Source organism: Branchiostoma belcheri, unplaced genomic scaffold (genome assembly GCF_001625305.1).
Source record: "Branchiostoma belcheri isolate BF01 breed outbred unplaced genomic scaffold, Haploidv18h27 scaffold26, whole genome shotgun sequence".
Taxonomy (NCBI): domain Eukaryota; kingdom Metazoa; phylum Chordata; class Leptocardii; order Amphioxiformes; family Branchiostomatidae; genus Branchiostoma; species Branchiostoma belcheri.
This window is the reverse complement of record NW_017803865.1, coordinates 2,557,697-2,581,928: the sequence shown is the minus strand read 5'-3', so window position 1 is coordinate 2,581,928 and position 24,232 is coordinate 2,557,697. Positions and strand designations below refer to the sequence as shown.

General features: G+C 46.4%; 2 protein-coding genes across 2 annotated transcripts in view; both read right to left on the bottom strand.

The window, feature by feature from the left end:
* LOC109471809 (obscurin-like) overlaps positions 1-24,232 on the bottom strand; it is an 84,455-nt gene that overhangs the window by 53,283 nt on the left and 6,940 nt on the right. The window contains exons 7-15 of the mRNA XM_019771163.1: positions 7,642-7,855; positions 6,968-7,056; positions 4,959-5,074; positions 4,338-4,467; positions 3,381-3,551; positions 2,686-2,797; positions 2,058-2,235; positions 1,444-1,566; positions 638-754 (exon numbers count right to left, since the gene is read on the bottom strand). Of these exons, the coding sequence (XP_019626722.1) occupies positions 638-754; positions 1,444-1,566; positions 2,058-2,235; positions 2,686-2,797; positions 3,381-3,551; positions 4,338-4,467; positions 4,959-5,074; positions 6,968-7,056; positions 7,642-7,855 (1,250 nt within the window). The remainder of the gene's footprint in view (positions 1-637; positions 755-1,443; positions 1,567-2,057; positions 2,236-2,685; positions 2,798-3,380; positions 3,552-4,337; positions 4,468-4,958; positions 5,075-6,967; positions 7,057-7,641; positions 7,856-24,232) is intronic.
* Positions 7,966-23,505, bottom strand: LOC109471893 (muscle M-line assembly protein unc-89-like). The gene is made up of 5 exons (XM_019771327.1): positions 21,203-23,505; positions 20,714-20,906; positions 9,248-20,559; positions 8,958-9,150; positions 7,966-8,833 (listed from the first exon to the last, which is right to left on the bottom strand). Exons 1-5 carry the CDS (start codon positions 23,186-23,188, stop codon positions 8,160-8,162), a joined length of 14,358 nt encoding a protein of 4,785 aa, XP_019626886.1. The 5' UTR covers positions 23,189-23,505; the 3' UTR covers positions 7,966-8,159.

The window sequence follows — 24,232 nt, the reverse complement described above, 5'->3', positions numbered from 1 at the left end:
CATTCATCCAAAGCTACTTGTGGTCAATCTATACGTAAAGTGTAAGCCTGCCACAACTGCACGTTGAACTTGTTGTTGTCTTTTGTTTCCTAGGAAGTATTTGAAAGTGGTAGTGATAGGCGAAGTTCACTAATTTTTTTAATTCTATGTCAGCTCTCACTCAGCATTAGCAGCAGGACTGCCTTAGTAGACAGAATGCTGTCAAAGTTTTGTGGGGAGGAAAGAATTGTTGATTGTTGATTGTTGGTGTGGGAGACAGGGACCACCAGAGTGTTTTCGTGATGGGATTTTGACTGGTATTTGTATCAGAAAGTGAAACATTAAATTCAATATCAATCTTCTGTGTCACACTGATGCATGGTGGCTGTAGGACAGTCTGTTCTCAACATAAGACCTCCAGTTAGTTCTGGTTACTCTGAGACCAATCAGTGTGTGGAAGACATTGAAAAACATTGGCTTAATTCTTTATTAAAAATGGTGCAAAACAAAGTAAGTTATGAGTCTCCAAAGGTCCAAACACGCCTTCGGTAGTTATTTGACCAGTACTATCAGATGCGAAACACTTGCTATATTTCAATCAAAAATTATGCAAGGCAGTACATTTACAAATTTAAAGACAAGTTATGATGTCACACACCTTGAGGTACCACTCCAGCTCGATCTTGGGATCTCTGATCTCGATCTCGCACTCAAATCTGGCGCGGTTATGCGGCGGGATACGCTGGTCTTCTGGTCCACGCAGGGGCATCACACGCTGTGGAACACAAATAAGGAATACATCAACATTTCAGGTCTTACAATGGTCATAGTCTAACTAGAAAGTAATATTTGTAAAGCAATTGGATGATGGGCTAACCCAACAAACTACTGCTACTGCTCTGTTTATTCAATTCAAGGAGGCTGTATTGAGGTTTTATACAATGTACATCCAGCTTGTTTTTGAAAGTAAGATGAATATAACTTGACTTTCAGCACCAAGGTCAGGGACAATTCTATTTTGTTCTTGTATTGTATATATTGTTGAATTGATTAGTATCAGTAATCATGTAGTCTAAAGTATTGCAGTTAGGAATCGCGATAGAGGTTCCAGACAAGCTCCTTGTTGTCACAAACACATCCATATACTAGTATATGGTGAAATCACAAAACGTCACAAGGAACCGTTTCTCCTTTATCTATGGTGTCAGCAACACCGACGGGAAAGAAATGGATTTTTACTTCCGGGACAGAAGTATTGTTTTGGTTGGCACTAGCATATGATAGGTTTGTATGCTTGGATTCCAAAGATGGATAATGAGGAAAACATCACAAGGAAGGGTGTCTCCTTTGTGTAAGAGTCTAAAACCCACCTCCTCTGCTCTGCTTATTCTTACACAAACACATCCGTATACATGGTGACATCACGAAACAACACAAGGAGTTGTAAGAGTGTTAGAAACCCACCTCCTCTGCGTACAGACTCTTCTGCATCTCCTCGAAGGCGCGCTCGAAGTCCACCTCGGCGCCCTCCATGGGCTGTGGGGTCGGGGTACGCGGCTGCCAGGCCTCACGGCCCTTCTTAGCAGCCTGGGAACGAGAAACAATTGGTGTCGTCTTACATCATACAGAAACCAGAATAAAAAGTGTAAACAGAGAGATAGATAAGATTCTAGCTTCCCTTCGGAAGTAAGAAGAATAAAACTCGACTTTCAGCACCAAGGACAGGGGCAGTTCTATTTGTATACTCGTATATGTACGCAGGGCCACTCTGAATAGCAGTGTCTAGTCACTTAGGGTGCCATCCTTCTAAAAATACAGAAATAAATAACTAAACAAATAGATACATACACATACTTCTTTGGATAAGCAGTTTCTAAACTTTAAAACATACACATACAGAAGCCAGACTACATGAGTCTGTAAATCTTTGCTTTGCCACGTTTGAAGTGTTTGACTTGAGAGGAGTCAGTATCTTTACCTCGAGCTTCTTGCCTACCTCCTCCAGAGTATAGCATTTGGCCATTATTATCAGTAATCATATAATCTAGAGTATAGCAGTTAGCCATTATTATCTTTACCTCGAGCTTCTTGCGTCCCTCCTCGAGCTGTGCCCTCTGCCAGATGAGATGATGCAGCAGACCACGGAAGTCGTAAATCTTGAACATCCGGGCGTACTTCTCATACTCGGACGGGTCAACGTTCTTAAGAATCTCCCAGATGTCAATGTCATGTTCCTCCTCCTTACGGAGGGAAACACTGGGGGGAGGAAAAGAAATTGTTACTTCTGGAAGTATTGTTTTGGGTCGCACTGATTTATGGTAGGTTTGTATGTTTGGATTCCAGACTTAGACACTGGAGAAACAAATTTCATGAATCTTACAGAGAGCAACACTGGAGAGAAAGAAAGAGATGTTCTACTTCCAGGGCAGAAGTATTGTTTTGGGTCACACTGATCTATGCTAGGTTTGTATGTTTGGTTTCCAGACTAACATGGGTGGTGTAGTAGTGCATAATAATCCATTCTATGATGTAAATGTCCAAGGGAAAGTTCTCGATGATATGCTAATGTTCACACCAGGTACATACTGTTTATACTGCTGCTGCTACTACTACTACTACTACCACTACTACTACTGCTAACACTACTTCTACTAGGGCTACTACTACTACTACTACTACAAGTACTACAACTACTGAGGTACTTACGGTTTGAGAAGTGAGCGCCAGTCTAGCAGCTCCTTGGGTTTCTCTTCCACGATCAGCGTCACACCGCAGACCTCCTTGCCGCCTTCATTCTCAATGATGCACTTGTAGTTACCTGTGAGACGTGGGTTTGATGAGAAACATCAGTGTACTATACTTGGCCAAGGCTAATGAATTAATATAGGAATATGTACATAGGGACCTGACAACATCAGTGTACTTGCATGGCTAAATAAAGAAATATAGGAATACAGGAACCTAACAATTCAGATGCAAAAGGGCAACACTAGTAATCTGTCGTTATTATTCACCAAAGACTGTTGCCATACACTGTACATTGTACCTTGTATGAATGAGAGATACACAAATGAGAGATACATTAAGCCATTAGAGTTCAGACATCTAACATGGATATAACTGGCAGGGGTACAAGAAAGCTGAGAAACCTAGATTTAAACTCTGGACCAATAACACTTAGAGTCTAGACATTCAACTGCATTCAAATACATTGTGAATTTACCAGAATGCAGTAACTCTTATAAAGAGCTACATTGAAGTTCCTATACTGAACTGCAGTTATACCGAGACAGAGAAGCTGGTGTGTTATGGTAGTGCGAAGGATAGTTATACCAGATATACAGGTACAGTACAGAAGCTGGACAGGTGTGTTACGCTTAAGAACAGCTCCAGGTACAGACCTGCATCTGACGGCTTGGTCTCGCGGATCTCCATGACGTACTCGTCCTTCTTGGTGTCGTGGTAGACGTGGATGCGGGCCGAGTCCTCGATGGACCGCCACTTGCCCTTCATCCAGCGGACCGTCGGCTTCGGGTCGCCGCCTACCTTGGCGCGGAACTGTGTACCAGATCCTGGGAAGAACAAAATATATGTCAGTTTTGTAGCTAGAATAAAGTAGAAGACGAAGCCCACTCTATTTTAGATCTTTAAGCAAACTTTTCAGAGCACGTAAGAACTTATTATAGGCAAATAAGTGTTTCAGCACAGTTCAAGATTTTGTAAAGATGTCTAAAAGGAACAGCCAGCCTTCGTGCCAGATCCTGTGCGACACGTAAACAGACATGTTTAACCTACTTCCTACTACTGAAGCTCGTAACCAATACAAATATTCGGTTCCAAATGGCTACCTTAGCAGGCTGGAGGTTTAGCCAAGTTTCGTAAAAAGTTCGTAAAGGTGTCTGAAAGGCACAGCTGAACTTTTCGTAACGACTCTGCATTTGTAAATATGACGGAGACACCAGAGCTTGTCAGTTTTGTAACTCGAATAGAGTACTGTAGAGGAGCTATTGAGATCGCTTGCAGCAGCGACACCTAGCATGCCACTTTATAAATGCAAGCCAATTTACGAATATGACGATCGTATATCGAGTATTTTTCGTGGCCACTTTTATCTAAAGTAGAGGCTCAGCCAACAACTAAATTACGGAGTTATCTATCGTTTGAATCCCCACCTTCTGGCACGGTTCTAGCTTAGAAGACTTTACCGTAGACTAAAGAGCAAATATTGAGACCGCATGTAACAGCGACATCTAGCATGCCACTTTATAAATGCAAGCCTGATTTACGAATACATCCGACTACATCTCGAGTATCTTTCGTGGCACAACAACTAAACTATCTATCGTTAGAATCCCCACCTTCTGGCACGGTTCTGTATTTGGGTTTCATGATGAAGAAAGGTCCGGGTCCCTTCGTCTTGGGTTTGGCCTTCTTCACGGCTTCCTCTCCCACCATCGGGACCTCCTTCTTGGGCTTCGGTTTCTTCACCTGAAACCGAACCATGGTTTTCTCTCAAACGTCCACGATTTATTTACTACAGTAACTGTACAACATTTTGTTAGAAGTCTCCTTTGCTGTTATATCGTTTTTTCGTCACATTATTTGAGCTAGAGTCCCTTTTCTACGGCTTCTCTACAGCCAATACATGAGCCATGTTCTAGCATCTAAACCGCCAGACACGTTTTGCCCAGCACCAAATACAGATGCAAACGTACGTAACATTTACATGGCTTACTTAAATCATATTAATCCCCCTCCCCAGTCTAAGATGGAATAAACAGAAAGCGAACACTGAAAACAGGGTTACTCCTTGACGATGAAACAGTCATGTTCTAACATCTAAAACGCCAGACAAATACATTTGCAAATGTCCTACATGTAACATCTAAAGGGCTGATGTCTTAATTCTATTTTTTTTCAAAGATAGAATAAACTGAAAGCAAACACCTTAAGTAGGGCTATTCCTTAAAAAGACGTACCTTCGGTTTGACGAGGACAGGTTTCTCCTCGACCTTCTCCTCCTTCTTGGCGACGGGCTTCTTGATCTTCGGCTTGACCACCTTGGGTGGCGGGGCCTCGAACTTCAGCTCTGGCACTGAACATAAACGGGCACATTCTTCAACATCTACCCTGCGATTTCCCACCTTTGATGAACTGAGATTGTGTCCTGTATGTGTGTGTTTGCGTGTGTTCCAGCCCCGACATTATTGTGGTGTCCTGTCAGAAATTTTCGGGTCCGATCTCCTGGCATGCCCATGTAGTTAACATGACTTTCCTCACTTCAGCTCTGGCACATTCCTCAACATCTACCCTGCGATTTCCCACCTTTGATGAACTGAGATGCTAGTGTGTATGTATGTGTCCCCGCCTGTCATTACTGTGGCATCTTGACAGTTATTTCCCGGGTTCGATCCCCTGGGATGGCCATGTGCTTAACATGAACTTTCCTTACTATTGTGGAGTGACGCCTACCTTGCCTCTGTTAAAACACGTGGACTGTATAAAACACGTGGTTGTATAAAATGTATGCTTTACTCTGCTGTTATCTATCTAATTAGCATCTTAACTGGGTGTCAAAGGTGACATTTGGACGAGTGCACATGTCTACTTATAATTTAGGTGTGAACAAAACAATCACTAAATGTTATCAGGGAAATATCTTTAGAAAACTTTATCCATTACTTTGTGTTATAGGGTTTAGCATTACGTATACGTTTCTAAACGTGATTTTAATGCTAATTGTGAAGAGTTATTTATGTGACTTAAAGATAGATTAAAACGTCTAATCTCACTGATTTTCTTCATACCTTGAACATACGCAGGAGCATCCCATTATTGTATCACAGTCAGCAGAATGGACTCTTCTTCTTCTCTTTCTGCAGTTCACTGTTACGTCTTACATCCTCTTACTTCTTAGTTTGTAATAGAAGAATCTTCTAACTACATTTTATGTCTTTAACCCTTCCCATTTGAAGGGGACTGCATTACATTTATAGAGTAGCACCTACTGACTGGAAAGTTTGCGTTAAAGTAAAACATAGACGTTCGTGTTTATCTATAAAATAATCTTTATTCAGACTTTTCCTATCAGGATGGGTGGGTTTGGTAGGGTTTAGGGTAGGTGCCAGGATTTGAGGGGTTATAAGGTTTAGGGTAGGTTTCAAGGTTTTGGGGCGGTATTGGGGGAAAGTTGGGTTTGGAAAGGGTCATACATAAAGTACCACCATGTGTATCATTTGCTATAAACTGATCTTTAAGACCGACACGTATTTTCCTGGTTAGACGTTTTCTAAAACCCTTCTGAAGGTACCTGTCTGAATCAAATACCGTTATCTAGGTGTCTTTACATGTACGTGTCGCAGTGAGGTAGTGGATACACGTGATATGCTATGAATGTGTTCAGCTTATATACTCTGGAAACGTGCACAATATATAATAGGCTATCATATCTCAAGCCATACTCTTGGTTTTGCTTACACAACATGCTGTATAACCAACATATCTAGCATTCACGTTCAAGCATGCATTACGGCTCAAGCGAACGATCATTAACAAACATAAACTCCCGTGCATTTTTGGTCTCTGTCGACAGCATGATTCGCACAAGGAGGTTAAATAATTTAACCTCCTTGATTCGCAATACGAACACAGCACAAGTTTGTATAATGTTCTGTCTGTAAAATCCCGCAGCGTTGGTCATACAAGCAACAGTTTCACTCTGCAAGAGACACCGCTGTAGACTGACGCTGTCCATAACATAAAACAGGCATTTCATACAGTTTCTTTAGAATAAGATTCTCTCGTTGCAATAGATCCACGAAGTCCACGTGATACACGTCAGAATATCATGCACAAGTCACGTGCGCGGCATGCAAGAGCCAGGCAACAACGGCGATTGGTTGATTCATATACGGCCACGGCAAGATCAAAGTCCGCGCCGAGAGCGACGTCACAACTCGACGGCATCGCCCGTTGTTGTACACCGTACCTTCGATGATGAGCGGTGCCGAGATCTCCACCATCCCGGCCGCGTTGCGCGCGCGGCACGTGTAGAAGCCTTCGTCCGCAAGGTCAACTCTGCAGGACACAAACGTAACGTCGGTGTGATACCAAAATCGGTGTGATACCAAACAGCGGTGTGATACCAAACAGCGGTGTGATACCAAACAGCGGTGTGATACCAAACAGCGATGTGATACCAAACATCGGTGTGATACCAAATTGGGCAATACATGAATTTTCTAGATGTCAGCTACATGTGACGAGTACTATTAAGTAACATGGGAAGACGCTGTGAGCTATGTACAGTTCAAAGTGTTAAGAACTTTATCTACTTTAGTATGTAAAGATGAATGATGGAACGAACAATAAACGGCAAAAGAGGCATCTCTATATCTAAGTAGGAAGATATGTAAGTTCAGCAAAATTGAGATATGACATTTTATGCATGATGAGATGATGTACATATGTAACAATGGGCACAATTCAGCCTACATGCAAGTAGTGCTGCAAAGTCGATTGAACAATAAACCATTTGATTGATTGATTGATTGATTGATGCATGTTTTGCCAGCTGATTTGAGTCTTTCGTGAGTGTTACATCTCTATATCTCTGAAGATATCCAAACTCGGCAAAATAGTTTTGTCATTCACGATTGTTACCTGGGGATAGCCAGTACAGCTACGTTGTCGTCGAACAGGATCCAGTGTTTGGGTCCCTCGTGGAGCTCCACTCCGTCCTTCAGCCAGGCCACCTCGATCTCGGGTGAGCCGGTCACCGCGGCAACGAACCGCACGGACCCGCCCTCCATGGCCCGGATCTCGCCGTACTCTCGCGAGAACGACGGCGGGATGATCTGGGGAGCCTCCTCTTCAGCTGAACAGAGAAACAGTTCAAACACAACCGTTAGATTTCCATACCCACTCTTAAACATAATCACCTGAAAAAAAGGATCAAAGCGATCGTGATGAAATGAGTGTGTGTGGTGAGGTTTGCAGTATGTTATATTTGCGTTCCGGCTGAGCTATTGGGGAATGTCTGTGGAAAGAAAACTTTAAATTTCATGCGTTTGTCGCACTTTAAGTCAATGCGATGGAGTGCAAAAAAGCGTCCTGATGGAGGTGACGTCATTCTTCTGGAATGGGTGGAGATGACGTCGCTCGGTGACGTCATGATGGCGTCATAACTGACAAAAAACTACAATTTTTTTTCGCGCTGGAAGGCAATGCGATGAAGTGCAAAAATGCGTCCTGATGGAGGTGACGTCTTTCTTCTGGGATGGGTGAAGATGACGTCGTGATGGCTGTCGTGATGACGTCATGATGACGTAAAAACTACCTGTTGGCTGCTCGTCCCTCTGCTTCACCTGCGGCAGGTGTCCTGTCACCTGGAACCTGTGGTACAGCATCTCGTACTGCACGAACTTCTGCAGGAACGCGCGCGCGGACAGAGTAGGCGGTTCGGTCGGCTCCTCCACTTTCGGCTCCACCGCCAGTTTAGCGTGCATGGTCTGTTCCCCCAGAGAGTTCCGTACGGTGCAGGAGTACCAGCCGGCGTCGGTTACGCGACTTTCCTGCACTTCCAGGGTGCACACCCCGGATTCAGACATCTCAACTCTGCAACGCTCGCTGCTAGAGAGGTCTACGTCGTTAAAGTACCAGGCTACTTCGGGCGCGGGCTCTCCGACCACTTTACAGTCAAAGGCTGCCGGTTCACCCTCCAGGACGGAACAGCTCTTCGGGACTCGGATGAAGCTGGCTGGTTCTTCCTTTGAGATTTCTACCTCTTCCTTCTTCTCCACCTTAACGGACTTAAGCTGAGATTTGAAGTCGAGTTTCTCTTCTTTCTTGGTTTCTAGAAAATGTAGAGACAACTGTTACACACATGCATCAAAACGCGTTACAAAAAGCGAAAATATGGATTCAACACTTGTGTAAAGATGACAAACCATTAGAGATAAAAGCAGCACCATACATACTCTGTAGTTGAAGAGTCACCATAGCCTTTGCTTGTCCATACACATTCACAATGTCCAGCATGTATTTTCCTGAGTCCTTAGGTCCTGTCTTTTTCAGCTTTAAGACAACTGAGTGGATATGCCCACTCGAGTGCGTCTCAAAACTGTACCGACCTCCAGACTTTATAACACGGTTTCCTTGATACCAAGTGATCTGTGGAGAAAAAACATTACAAAACGTAATTAAAAAATGACTCCAGCAAACAAAATAGGAAAGAAATTGCAGTACGAACACCAAGAGCATACATTACCTCAGGAGTAGGGGAGGAAAATATCTTGAACGGGAATGTTACATCTTCGCCCTCGGTGATTGTCAGAGATTTGGGTCTCTCTATAATGTTTGGCGGAACAGGTTCAGGCTCTGGTTCGGGCTCTGACTTCACTTCCTCAAACGTCACAGGTTCGAGTGGAAGCGGTTCCATTGGTTCAACCGTTACTTCCGGTACTGTCATTGGTTCAACGGTGATGATTTCAGGTTCAACCAATACAGGAGGTTCCTCCACAATTTCGGGCTCTTCTTCGGGAATGGGTTCGGGAGCCTCGGCTATTTCAGGAGTAGGTTCAACCCCTACGCGGCTTCCAGAGTCGACTTCCTCAATAAGCAATGCCTGTAGCTGTTCTGGCGCAACTTCTTCTGTCACGAGGCTCTGTTTGATCTCAAGCGTTCGTTGAGTGCCGAAAAATGTGGCAGTTTCTTTGGACACATAGCCTTCATATGTAGCAAAGAGTAGCACCCCCTGAGGCTTCTGGGGCTCGAGCGAAATCTCAATTTCCGGTAACCCTCCGTCAACGAAGAGTACTTGTTCTGTTATCTGTGAAACAGCTGAGGCCAGAGTTTCTGTAAGTTCGAGCTCCTTTAAGATAGAGAAAACAACCTCAGAGGACAGCGTGACGTCCATCTTTCTCTCACGTGCCTCTAGCTGCTCGACATACAGAGTGACCGATCGTTCGGCTCTGTTGATGTGAATTTTGCAGTTTGTTTCATACCTGGCAAAATCGAGCATTATCGGCCCAAACTGTAGATTCATTTGTTTCTCTACGACGTAGTGTGCAGCTTCGCTTTCCTGCACTTCTGTTTGCTCTTCGGGTATTTCTTTCACAACCTTCGGCTCAACGATGAGTTTGGCTCGCATCGTCTGTTGGCCAAAATCGTTAGAAGCGGTACAGGAATACCAACCCGCATCGGAGAGAACAACTTCGTTAACGGACAACTGGCATTCTCCTGAACCATTGTAGTCTACAACGTATCGATAACCATCAAGAACCTGGTCGTCTCTGGACCATGTAAGTGTGGGTCGCGGTTCGCCAACGACTTTGCAGTAGAACTTAGCGTTCTCGCCTTCTGTGCCAGTCCAGTTCTTAGGAACCTTGACAAAAGCCGCTGGTTCTTTCTTTTCTACAACTTCTTCTACAACTTCGACCTTTTCTTGTTTGAGAGTTTTCAACTGCTTGAGGAACGTGGGTTTCTCTTCCTTTTCGCGAGTGACGAGTTGGAGAGTCATCATGGCTCTCGCTTCCCCGCACTCATTAGAGATAGTCACAAGAAAGTTGCCAGAATCTTTAGATGCTACCTTCTTGATTACAAGAGATGTGGTGTACAACTGCCCACTTGTTTCTGTTGTGATTTTTAGTCTGCCACCAGATTTGAGAACGCGGTTGCCTTGGTACCAGGTAATCTGTGGTGTGGGAGATGCCATCACCTTACAGACAAACTCTACGTCTTGTCCCTCCTCTACAGACATCGCCTTCGGTTTTTCCACAAAGAAGGGGCCAATGTCTTCGGGTTGTGGCTCTCCTTCTGAAGACACATCCTCAAGATCTACCGGTTCTTCAGGGATGGACTCTAATGGTTCACCTTCCACCTCAGTTTCTGTCATTGGCTCAACTTCGACTAATTCTGGCTCGACAAGTTCTGCTGGTTCAAGCGACTCTGGTTCCGGGACAATTTGGTCCTCTGGTATTTCTGCAAGAATGTCTGACTCTAAAATCGGTTCTAGAGTTTCAACGTCCTCCTGTGCGGGTAGATGCGACTCGAGCTGGACTATCTCTGGTTCTTCCGGCTGCAGTTCAACCGTTAGTTTAGCTCGCATGGACTGTTCTCCGTGAGCATTGCTGACTGTGCACGTGTACCAACCTGAGTCAGAAGTGACGGTATCACGAATAGACAACACACAAACACCGGACGAGTTGTAATCCACAGTGTAACGGTCTCCTTCCAATTCCTGGTTGTCTCTGAACCACTTCAGGGTTGGACGTGGCTCGCCGACTACCTTACAGTCGAACTCAGCAGTTTCTCCCTCCAACGTGTCGAAGTTTTTGGGAACTTTCACAAACGAAGCAGCCTCTGCTTTTTCTTCTACTTCCTCTGTCTTTTCCTCTTTGACTGTCTTCAGTTGTTTTCTGAAGTCTACCTTTTCTTCCTTCTGCACGGTGACAAGTTGAAGGGAGATCATGGCTCTTGCTTCGCCAAAATCATTTGAAGCGACCAGTAAGATCTTTCCTGAATCTTTTGTTGCCACTTTCTTGATCTTCAGTGACGTGACGTACACCTGCCCACTTTCCTCTGTAGTTACCTTCAAGCGACCGCCAGATTTCAGAGCACGATTTCCTTGGTACCAGGTAATCTGTGGGGTGGGAGATGCCATAACCTTACAAGTAAACTCTACGTCTTGCCCCTCCTCTACAGACATCGCCTTGGGTTTTTCTACAAAGAAGGGACCGATGTCTTCTGGCTCAGGTTCACCTTCTGAGAACAGTTCCTCAAAGTCTACTGTTTCCTCAGGAAGGGACTCCCGTGTTTCAGTCGACACTTCAGCTAATTCTTCAGGCTCTACTGTAAGTGATTCTAGCTCCACAGGCTCTGAAGGTTCAAGGGGTTCCGCTAATACCTCTAAGTCCTCTGGGATTTCTTCAAGAGTAACTGCCTCCTGAGGTTCCTCCACAACTTCTTCCACCTCCTCCTTGGAAGGAAGAGTCAGTTCTAAGTGTATCGTCTCAAGAAATCGGGAGCCTTCAGGTACTTCACCATCAAATGTAAGCTGTAGCTCCGTCTGGTCTCCTACAGGCTGGAGGAGGATCGTGATTTCCGGTAAACCTCCGTCAATGAACAGAACCTGTTCAGCCACCTGTGTGATCAAGGAAGCTAACATTGTCTGTATGTCAAATTCCCTTAGGATGGAAAGTACTAAGTCTGAAGTCAAGTCGACTTCCAGTTGTTTTTCCATTGGTTCTAACTCCTCAACGTATACGACAAGCCGTCTGGAGACTTTACTGATGAAAATACGCGTTTGCTTTAGGATAGTGATGTACTCTAGCAATAAGGTGGCAAAAGTGATTTCCCTACGTTCAACTATAGTCAAAGAGTCTTCCTCAAGGGCTGGTTCTGGCTCAGGTTCAGGTTTGGGTTCTACAGCAAGTTTAGCCCGCATGGACTGTTCCCCGTGAGGGTTACTGACCGTACAAGTGTACCAGCCTTGGTCAGAAGGGACGGTGTCATGAATAGACAATACACAAACTCCGGACCCGTTGTAATCTACGGTGTAACGGTCGCCTTCCAATTCTATGTCATCTTTTGACCATTTCAGCGAAGGTCGTGGTTCACCGACAACCTTGCAGTCAAATTCAGCGGTCTCACTTTCGAGAGTGCTGCAGTTCTTGGGGACTTTTATAAACGCGGCAGGCTCTGTCTTTTTAACTTTAACAGGTTCCACCTCTTTTGGTTTTTCTTGCTTGACAGTTTTTAACTGTTTCTTGAATTCTACTTTCTCTTCCTTTTTAACACTTAGGAAATCAAGAGACATCATGGCTCTGGCCTCTCCATAATCATTTGAGGCAGTAAGCATGAGGTTACCTGCATCCTTTGGCGCTACCTTCTTAATGATAAGGGACGTGGTATATAGCTGACCACTAGTTTCTGTTGAAATCTTTAGTCGGCCAGTAGATTTAAGAACCCTGTTACCCTGGTACCAAGTAATTTGGGGTGCAGGAGAAGCCATAACCTTACAGACAAACTCTACATCTTGTCCCTCCTCTACGGACATTGCTTTGGGCTTTTCAACGAAGAATGGAGCAACGTCTTGTGGCTCAGGCTCCCCTTCTGAAACAACTTCCTCAAGATCTACCGGTTCTTCGGGAAGAGATTCCACTGTCTCAGTGGACACCTCAGTTTCTTCCATTGGTTTAAGTGAGGAAGACTTTTGTTTGACAAGCTCTGCGCCCACATACTCCTCTGGTTCTTCGACAATTAACTCCTCCGGTATTTCCTCTAGTATCTCTGTCTCTGGAATCCCTTCGACCAGTTCGATTTCTTCGTCTGGAGAGTAATACAGTTCCGGTTCGACGATCTGGGGTTCAACTGGTTTTAGATGGAGGATGAGTTTGGCCCGCATGGACTGTTCTCCGTGGATGTTGCTGACTGTGCATGTGTACCAGCCTTGGTCAGAAGGGACGGTGTCATGAATAGACAACACACAAACTCCGGACTGGTTGTAGTCCACGGTGTAACGGTCGCCTTCAAGTTCTATGTCGTCCTTAAACCACTTCAAAGATGGACGTGGTTCGCCGACAACTTTGCAGTCAAACTCAGCTGTTTCTCCTTCCGGTGCTTCGCAGTTCTTAGGAACCTTAACAAATGAAGCAGGCTCGGCTTTCTCGCCCAGGATCGCTTCTAGTCTCTCTTCTGTGGCTTCGTCTTTTTCACTCTGGATACTCTGGATACTTTGCCTTCTACTTTCCGCTTTTGCCTTTAGTTGTTTTCTGAAGTCCACTTTTTCTTCCTGCACGGTTACGAGCTCAAGCGAAATCATGGCTCTGGCCTCTCCCAGCTCATTTGATGTTACCACTAGGAAATTTCCAGAATCCTTCGGTGCTACCTTCTTAATCACAAGCGAGGTGGTATACAACTGTCCGCTAGATTCTGTAGTGATCTTGATCCTGCCGCTAGATTTGAGCACGCGGTTTCCTTGGTACCATGTAATCTGTGGTGTGGGAGATGCCATAACCTTGCAAGTAAACTCTGCATCTTGCCCTTCTTCTATAGACATCGCTTTGGGCTTCTCAAAGAAGAAGGGAGCGACGTCTTCAGGCTCGGGTTCGCCTTCAGAGGACACTTCTTCCAGGTCCACAGGCTCCTCTGGAATAGACTCAACAGTCTCGCTGGTCACATCGGCAAACTCTGTTGGCTCAACTTCCGCTGATTCTTGTTCAAAGAGCTCCGGTTCTTCAAAGGGTTCCAGTTCTTCTACAGCCAACTCCTCCGGCATCTCCTCCAAGACAGCAGCCTCCACTGGCTCCTCCACAACTTCTGTAACTTCCTCCGTGGACGGGAGTTGGAGCTGCAAGTGTATCGTTTGTAGAAATCGATATTGTTCGAGCATTTCGCCTTCAAAGTTGAGCTGCAGCTCGGTCTGGTCCCCCACAGGCTGGAGGAGGATGGTGATTTCCGGTAAACCTCCGTCGATGAACAAAACTTGTTCCGTGACTTGTTTGATCAACGAGGCAAGCATGAATTCCACATCGAATTCTCTCAGGATGGACATTACCAAGTCAGACGTCAGCTCGACCTCCAGTTGTTTCTCTCTTGGCTCCAACTCTTCAACATACACCGCAAGCCGCCTGGAGATTCGGCTGATGTATATACGTGTCATCTTGAGGATAGTGATGAAGTCAAGCATTAGAGTGGTGAATGTAATTTCCCTGCGTTCAGTAATAGTGACGAGTTCTTCCTCCTCTTCAGGTTCTGGTTCTGGTTCTTTAAGTATCGGTTCCACGGCGAGTTTAGCCCGCATGGACTGTTCTCCGTGAGGGTTACTGACCGTGCATGTGTACCAACCTGCATCAGAAGGAACGGTGTCGCGTATAGACAGCACACAGACACCTGATGAGTTGTAGTCTACAGTGTAACGCTCTCCTTCCAGTTCTTGGTCTTCTCGGTACCACTTCAAAATGGGACGAGGTTCACCGACAACCTTGCAGTCGAACTCGGCTGTTTCCCCTTCGAGAGTGCTGCAGTTCTTGGGGACTTTGATAAACGCGGCAGGCTCTGTCTTTTCAACGGGTTCCGGCTCTTTAGGCTTTTCCTGCTTCACGGTTTTCAACTTTTTCTTGAAGTCTACTTTTTCCTTTTCCACCGTTATAAACTCGAGAGACATCATCGCTCTGGCCTCTCCGAACTCATTGGACACAGAAAGCAATAGATTTCCTGTATCCTTGGGCGCTACCTTCTTAATCATTAGATATGTGGTGTACAGTTGCCCGCTTGTCTCTGTGGAGATTTTCAGTCGGCCGCCAGTTTTGAGAACCCGGTTGCCTTGGTACCATTTAATCTCGGGTGTGGGAGAAGCCATAACCTTGCAGACAAACTCTACATCTTGCCCTTCCTCTACAGACATGGCTTTGGGCTTTTCAATAAAGAACGGTGCGACATCTTCAGGTTCAGCTCCTTGTGAGGACACCTCGTCGAAATCTACCTTCTCCTCTGGCAGAGCCTCCATCGTTTCAGTTGTCACATCGGCCCATTCTGCTGACTTCAGAGCAGCTGTTTTAAGCTTAACTCGCTCGGCAGATTCAAACTCTTCCGGTTCTTCAACAATCAATTCCTCAGGTACTTCCTCAAGTATTTCTGACTCAGAAATTCCCTCGATAAGTTCAATTTCTTGGTCTGGGGAAAAGAACCCGTCTTTTTGCATTGTTTTTGGCTCGTCGGGTTTCAAGTGCAGTGTGAGCTTGGCCCTCATGGACTGTTCTCCGTGAGCATTGGTTACAGTGCATGTGTACCAGCCTTGGTCCGAAGGAACGGTGTCATTGATGTGCAACACACAGACTCCGGATTGGTTGTAATCCACGGTGTAACGGTCTCCTTCCAGGTCTTGGTCATCTTTGGACCACTTCAGGGAAGGGCGTGGTTCGCCAACAACTTTGCAGTCAAACTCAGCAGTTTCGCCTTCCGGTGCTTCGCAGTTCTTGGGAACCTTGACGAATGCTGCAGGCTCGGCCTTCTCATATAATGGCTGGACTTCTATTTTCTCTTCTGTGACTTCTTCCTTTTCACTCTGGATACTCTGGATACTTTGCCGTCTACTTTCCGCTTTTGCCTTGAGTTGTTTTCTGAAGTCCACTTTTTCTTCCTGCACGGTGGTAACCTCGAGAGACAGCATAGCTCTTGCCTCTCCGTAATCATTTGATACTACCAACATTAGGTTGCCTGAATCTTTTGGAGCTATCTTTTTAATCATAAGACATGTTGTGTACAACTGCCCACTAGTTTCTGTAGTAATCTTTAGTCGGCCGCCTGTTTTGAGAACACGGTTACCTTGGTACCAGGTGACTTGGGGTGCAGGAGAAGCCATAACCTTACAGACAAACTCTACATCTTGGCCTTCTTCCACGGACGTCGCTTTGGGCTTCTCGATAAAGAAGGGAGAGACGTCTTCAGGTTCAGGCCCTTGGGATGAGACTTCGTCAAAATCTACCTGCTCTTCTGGAAGACCCTCCATCTTCTCTGTTGTCACATCAGCCCATTCTGCTGACTTCAGAGCAGCTGCCTTCAGTTTAACACGCTCGGCAGATTCGAACTCTTCTGGTTCTTCGATAACCAACTCTTCAGGTATCTCTTCAAGTATTTCTGCCTCACACAGTCCTTCTACTACCTCTGTGACTGTATCCTCTGAGGGAATGGGTTCGAGCTGTCCAGTTTGTGGTTTAACTTCGACAGGTTTGAGAATAAGGCTTAGCTTAGCCCGCATGGACTGTTCCCCATGGATGTTGCTGACCGTGCATGTGTACCAGCCCTGGTCAGAAGGAACGGTGTCACGGATGTACAACACACAGACTCCGGACGGGTTGTAGTCCACGGTGTAACGGTCTTCCTCCAGCTCTACGTCGTCTTTGAACCACCGTACATAGGGACGTGGCTCACCGACAACTTTGCAGTCAAACTCGGCTCTTTCTCCTTCTGGAGTTTCATAGTTCTTGGGAACTTTCACAAATGCAGCAGGTTCTGCCTTCTCTTCAGGCTTCTTTGACTCTTCTTCTCTGACCTCCTCTTTTACTATTTGTTCCTCCTGGATGCTCTGTTTTCTCTTTTCCTGTTTGACTGTCTTCAGTTGTTTTCTGAAGTCGACTGATTCCTCTTTTTTCACAGTTACGAGCTGAAGAGTCATCATAGCCCTGGCCTCTCCGTAGTCATTTGATACCACCAGTAACATATTTCCTGAATCTTTGGGCGCTACCTTTTTAATTATAAGTGTTGTGATGTACAGCTGACCACTAGTTTCTGTTGTAATCTTAAGACGACCTCCAGACTTCAAAACTCGGTTGCCTTGGTACCACGTAATCTGTGGTGTGGGAGATGCCATCACCTTGCAAGTAAACTCTACGTCTTGCCCTTCTTCCACTGACATTGCCTTGGGTTTCTCAAAGAAGAAGGGGGCAACGTCTTCAGGCTCAGGGCCTTGTGAGAGAACTTCGTCTAGATCTACATGTTCTTCTGGAAGTGAGTCCATGACCACGATGGACACATCGGCCCATTCCGCTGGTTTCACAGAAGCTGTTTTCACTTTTACTCGTTCGGCAGATTCAAATTCTTCTGGTTCTTCGACAACCAACTCTTCGGGTATTTCTTCTAGTATCTCTGCCTCTGACAAGCCTTCGACTACTTCTGTGATCGTGTCCTTCGCAGGAACATACAGCTGAAGTTGAGCGGCTTGGGGATGTACTTCTACAGGTTTCAGTATAAGGCTAAGTTTAGCCCGCATGGACTGTTCTCCGTGAGGGTTGCTGACCGTACATGTGTACCAGCCTGCGTCAGAAGGAACGGTGTCATTGATGTACAACACACAGACTCCGGACTGGTTGTAGTCCACGGTGTAACGGTCTTCCTCCAGCTCTACGTCGTCTTTGAACCACCTCACAAAAGGACGTGGCTCACCGACAACTTTGCAGTCAAACTCAGCTCTTTCTCCTTCTGGAGTTTCGTAGTTCTTAGGAACCTTCACGAACGCAGCAGGCTCGGCCTTCTCGCCAGGCATGACTTCTATTGTCTCTTCTGTGACTTCTTCATTTTCTTTTTCTTTCTGGATACTTTGCCTTCTACTTTCCGGTTTGACTGTCTTCAGTTGTTTCCTGAAGTCAACTGTTTCATCTTTTTTCACGGTTACGAGCTGAAGAGTCATCATTGCCCTGGCTTCTCCATAGTCATTTGATACTACCAGCAGCATATTTCCTGAATCTTTAGGTGCTACCTTCTTAATGATAAGTGATGTGATGTACAACTGCCCACTAGTTTCTGTGGTAACTTTCAGTCGTCCACCAGATTTGAGAACGCGGTTTCCTTGGTACCAGGTAATCTGTGGGGTGGGAGATGCCATCACCTTGCAGACAAACTCTACATCTTGTCCCTCCTCTACAGACATCGCTTTTGGTTTCTCAAAGAAGAACGGAGCAACGTCTTCAGGCTCAGGCCCTTGTGAGAGAACTTCGTCTAAGTCTGCTGGTTCCTCTGGGAGAGCCTCTATCGTTTCAGAGACCACGTCGGCAATTTCTAATGGTTGAACCAAGGCTGAGCTTTGTTTAACTTGTTCTGCAGATTCAAATGGCTTTGGTTCTTCTACAGCCAAGTCTTCTGGGATTTGTTCAAACATGGCAGCCTCAGACAGGCCTTCGAGTACAACTTGTACAGTATCCTTCGCGGTAAAAGGCTCGCGAAGTTTGCCAGTCTTAGGCTCCACTTCTACAGGTTTCAAATCAAGCGTGAGTTTAGCCCGCATGGACTGTTCCCCATGGATGTTGCTGACCGTGCATGTGTACCAGCCCGCGTCAGAAGGGACGGTGTCACGGATGTACAACACACAAACTCCGGACGGGTTGTAGTCCACGGTGTAACGGTCTTCTTCTAAATCTTGGTCATCTTTTGACCATTTTACGGAAGGCCGAGGGTCGCCGACGATTTTGCAGTCGAACATGGCGGTTTCCTCCTCAGGTACGTTGCAGTTTTTAGGGACTTTAACGAATGAAGCAGGCTCTCCCTTTTCGTCTGGTTTTACCTCTACCTTTTCTTCTTTGACTTCTTGTATCAGTTCCTGTTTGACTTCTACTAAAGGTTCCTGTTCGACTACCTCTTCTACCTTTTCCTCTTTGACTACCTTTTCCTGTTTCACTACCTTCTCCTGTTTGACAGCCTTGAGTTGCTTCCTAAAGTCCACCGTTTCTTCTCTTTTCACTGTTACCAACTGAAGAGAAATCATCGCTCTAGCCTCTCCGTAGTCATTTGATATTACCACCAATAAATTACCCGAATCTTTGGGCGCTACCTTCTTAATGATAAGAGACGTGGTATACAACTGTCCGCTTGTTTCTGTTGTGATTTTCAGTCTGCCGCCAGATTTGAGAACCCGGTTTCCCTGGTACCAGGTAATCTGTGGTGTGGGAGAAGCCATAACCTTACAGACAAACTCTACGTCTTGCCCCTCCTCTACAGTCATCGCTTTCGGTTTCTCGATAAAGAAGGGAGAGACATCCTCAGGCTCAGGTCCTTCTGAGGACACCTCGTCCAGATCCACAGGTTCCTCGGGTAGTGACTCTAGAGTTTCACTGGTCACGCCAGCTAATTCTATAGGCTGAACTACAGCTGATTCTTGTTCAACAAGCTCGGGTGGTTCGACTGGTTCTGGCTCCTCTACTACTGCCTCCTTCGAGACTTCTTCAGGTGCCTGTTTTGTCTCTTCAACGACTTCTTCAGCTACTTCTTCCTTTAGCGGAAGACGCAGCTGTATGTTTAAGATTGACTTGTGGGTTACTTCAGAGATTGCACCCTCGAAAGTCATCAGTAGCTGTGTCTGTGTCCGGAAGGGCTTCAGGATAATCGTTATTTCTGGAAGCCCGTTTTCAATGAATAGTAGTTGTTCTGCAAGCTGCATCACGACAATGAATAGGTATGCCTCAAGTTTGAATTCTTTAAGAATCGACATCAAAGTCTTCTGTGTCAGTTCTAACATCTTAAGATGTTTTTCTTTCACCGGCAACCCTTCAAAATGAACAGACACCTTCTTGTTTACTTTGCTGATGTAGATAATGATCTTACGTTTGATTATGTAGCGCTCCAGCATTATTGGCTGGAACTTTATCTTCCGCACGACCTCCTGTTCAACCTCAGGAGGAATCTCAGGAGTTGGCTCTTCCTCGACAGGCTTAAGTTCAACGGTTAGTTTGGCTCGCATGGTCTGCTCGCCAAGCTCGTTAGACACGGTTACCGAGTACCAGCCCGCGTCAGAAGCCGTCGCATCGCGAACGTACAAAACGCAAACGCCAGACGGGTTATAGTCAACAACGTAACGGTCACCCTGTACTTCTTGGTCATCTTTGCACCATTTTAGCGAGGGCCGAGGCTCCCCGGTGACTTTACAGTCAAACATGCCATTCTCTCCTTCTACTACTGTACAATTCTTGGGCACTTTGATAAAGGCTGCAGGTAGCTGTTTGGCTTTGGCTACTGGTTCTTCCTGCTTTGGTTTCTCTTTTACTGCTTTTAACGGGACCTTATAGTCTACTTTTTCCTCAACTACTGGCTCTGAAACAGATAGAAATGATAGATTACTGAAACTGCCAATAGAAAGTACCATCCTTTTAAAATCTATGCAAATCTATATTAAAATCTATGATAACATTCTATGAATACAAGGAATTTGCAATGCATTATCAAGAGGTCTTAACATCGAACTCACTTTGAACTTGAAGGGAAATCATGGCCTTGGCTTCCCCTGCTTGGTTTCTAACTTCGAGAACGTACTTTCCAGAATCCTTCGCTGCAGACTGCTGTATGCACAGAGTGATCACATACAGGTTCCCTTCGTTCGTGGTTGTTACTGTGAGGCGTCCGCCCGGTTTCACTGGCCGGTTACCGTGATACCACGTTATCTGCGAAGAAATTCAGAATAATGTATATGAAAAACCTACATTTACGAAGCACTAAAAACCATTGTGAAAGACTGGAAAAAAATCAGCATCTTGCAAACCGCAAATTAAGTAATAGACTGGGTGCCAGTCTGTTACCAGAGCCAGTATACTGGCTAGCTCTTCATCTCCAGGGCCAAAGAAATTTTACCACAGACACTCTTATACTCTGCTTCTCATGGTCTAACTGTGGACTGGCCTGTGTTTTGGCTCTGAGAACAGTCTGGCATCCAGGCTAGCTAAAACATAATGATAGCTACCTTTGGAGCGGGCGACGCCACAACTTCGCACAAAAACTCTGCATTTTGGCCTTCGTCAACCGTCAAAGGCTTCGGTTTGACCGTAAAGTAGGGCGGGATCATCTCGACTTCGGGTTCAACGCGGCGCTGAGTCTCCTGTTCCACTGCTGTAGGTTCACGCGTGGCGAACATGGACTGGAGAAACTGCGCTCCCTCGCGCAAGGCGCCTTCAAACGTCACCGTCATACGAGCGCCACCTGGAGACACCGGCTGGAGCAGCACGCTGACCTCGGGTAACCCGTCTTCGATGAAGAGCACCTGTTCAGCAACTTGTGTGATCAAGGCTGACACCATGTCGTCGATCTCAAACTCTTTCAGTATCGCGAAGACGACTTCAGACGACAGCGGGATTTCAAGCCGCTTTTCTTTGGTGGGTAGTTCGTCCACGTAAAATGTGACCGTTTTCTCCACTTTGCTGATTCGTATTTTTGTCTCGCGGAATATAGTAGTGTGTTCTATCATGACCGGTTTGAAGTGCACGCGTCTTTTCTTGATCTTTGGCACCTCCTCTTCGTGATAGAACCTCTGCAGGAACTCGGAACCAGCAGGAATGTCACCCTCATACGTTACCACTAACTGGACGTTCCGAGCTCCGAAAGGTTGTAGGAGGACACTGACCTCAGGAAGACCCCCGTCTACCAACAGGGTCTGTTCCACACAGTGTGTGATGACAGAAGCAAGGCCGTCCTCCACTTTGAATTCCTGCAAGATTCCCTTCACGGTTTCTGCGGACAGCGGGACTTCCATTTGCCGTGCGACGGGTGGAAGTTTCTCCACGTGCATGGTGACCGTCCTGTTGGCTTTGTGGACAGAAATGCGCGTCTCTCTCGAGATGGACGCTTCCTCCAGCACGACCGGGTGAAATCGCACCCTCTTCTCTTTCTTCTTCGGTTCGGCGGTGGATTTTAAATGGATCGTGATTTCAGGAGAAGTCTTCATATCAGGATCAGCGTCTAAGACCTGAGCTATCGCGTCGGAAACGGCCGAACAGATCTCATCTGGTTCTCCCTCAGATGATAGCCGAGCGCCTACAGTTTCAGGCTCCACAATGAATATCTTAAAGCTCTTTGGCATCTGCCCTGGCCGCACTATTGTGATCATTTTTGTTTGCCTGTTGACTCGTATAGTGAGAAGCTGAACGTTTTCGTCAACTTCTTCTCTCTCAAGTTTCTGTGCTTCTTCTAGTGTTATACTACTCACTACTCTTGCTGGTTTCGGTTTCAGATGAAAGGTAACTTCAGAAGTGTTCGGATCTCTAGCAACTGCCTTGTTGAACGTCTGTGCGACAGCTTCTGCGATCTCTGGTCTCTCCCCGAAAGCAAGAAGACTTTTGATGATGTTTTCTGCGTTCACGACGGCGCCAATCTTCACCCAGTGTTCCTGACCACCTCGCAGGACTATAAGAGTGTTAACTCGCCTGTTGACTTTGATGGTGGTCTCCTGCTGCAGTTTTGCCTCTAGTGGTGAGGCTTGCAAGCGGAGGCGGAGCGGCTCTCTCCTCTCGGATGCCCGCACCTTCAGCTTCAAGTTAAACTTGACCTTCTTCGCGTTGGGGTCTTTTGCGACCGCCTTGTCGTAGGTCTGGGCTATAGTAGAAGCTACTTCTTCCCTCTCACCTGCAGCTATTAGTATGGTTCTGATTATTTCAGATGAGAGTTCTCCCTGTATCGGGAAGGTTTTCTCGGTCCCGTTTTTGACAAGCGTCATCATTTTGGTTTGTCGATTGATTGTGATGACTGCTGTTAGCTCTGAGACTGTTGCTTCTGCCGGGGACGGAGCGAGCTCTAAACGCAATGGCTTTAAGGTTGCTGGCTGCTGGACGCGCGGCTTGACGTTAAACACGATTTCAGTCGCCCTGGTCTGGCTGGCAACGATTTTAGCGAAGGTTTGGGAAACAGCCGAAGCCACCTCCGGCCTCTCGCCAGCCTCTAGCAGAGCGTTTCTCATGTTCTCAGCGGTCAGCTCCCCTTGGACGGTGAACCGCTGTTCTTGCCCGTTTCTGGTGATGATCACCAATTTTGTCTCCCTGTTAACCTTAACCGTGGCTTCGACAGACGGAACTGGTTGGATGACCTGGCGCTGGACCTGTCTGTGCTTGAGATGGAATGTGATCTCAGTTTCCGCAGCACCGGTGGCGACGGCTCTCGCGTAGGTCTCAAGAATGGCCTCTGCGAGGTCCCTCCTCTCTCCGACTGCCTTCAGCGCGTTTTCTACGTTCTCCTGCGTAAATTCGCCGTGAACCTGCAGGATTCTCTCATTGCCGTCGTGAAAGATCATGACCATCCCTGTTGGTCTGTTGACTCTGATGGTTAGAGTTGCAGCTTCTTCGGTTGACACAGGGCGTCGAGCGGTTGTGTCTCCTTCCGACACTACCTGCGGTTTCAGGCGAATAGTGATCTCTTCCGTACTGGTGTCAGCCATCATGGTCTTTGCAGCGACCTGTGCGATGGACAAAGCGACTTCCGGTCGCTCCCCAGCCGCTTCTAGGGCGCGCTGGATGGTTTCTGTAGTCAACTCGGCGTTCACGTTGATAATTTTTGGCGCACGAGACTGGCGATACACCGTGATGGTCCTCGCCCTTCTGTTCAGCTTGATGGAAGCGGTCTGTTCGGTTACAGTCTGCTGTAGATGCTCGGCGTCTGTTTCTAGCCTAACCGGACCAACTCGCTGCTGCTCCTCGGCTTTAGCAGGTTGAGCGTGAAGACGGATGGAGATCTCATTGGGCCTGTCGGCGCCGTAGTCGGGTGACATTACCCGCATCACCACCTGCGCAATCCCGGCCGCGACTTCGCGACGTTCACCGATCGCAAGGAAGGCCTTAATCACGCTTTCCATGCTGATATCTGCGCCTAACTTTACCTGTTCCGACTCTCCGTTTTGTCGGATTATGGTCACGACTCTTGTGAGTCGGTTTACTCTAACGATAGAGGGTGGTTCTCGCGTTGGTTTTTCCTTCTTTAGCTTAGCTGGGAGGATTTCTGGATGCTCATC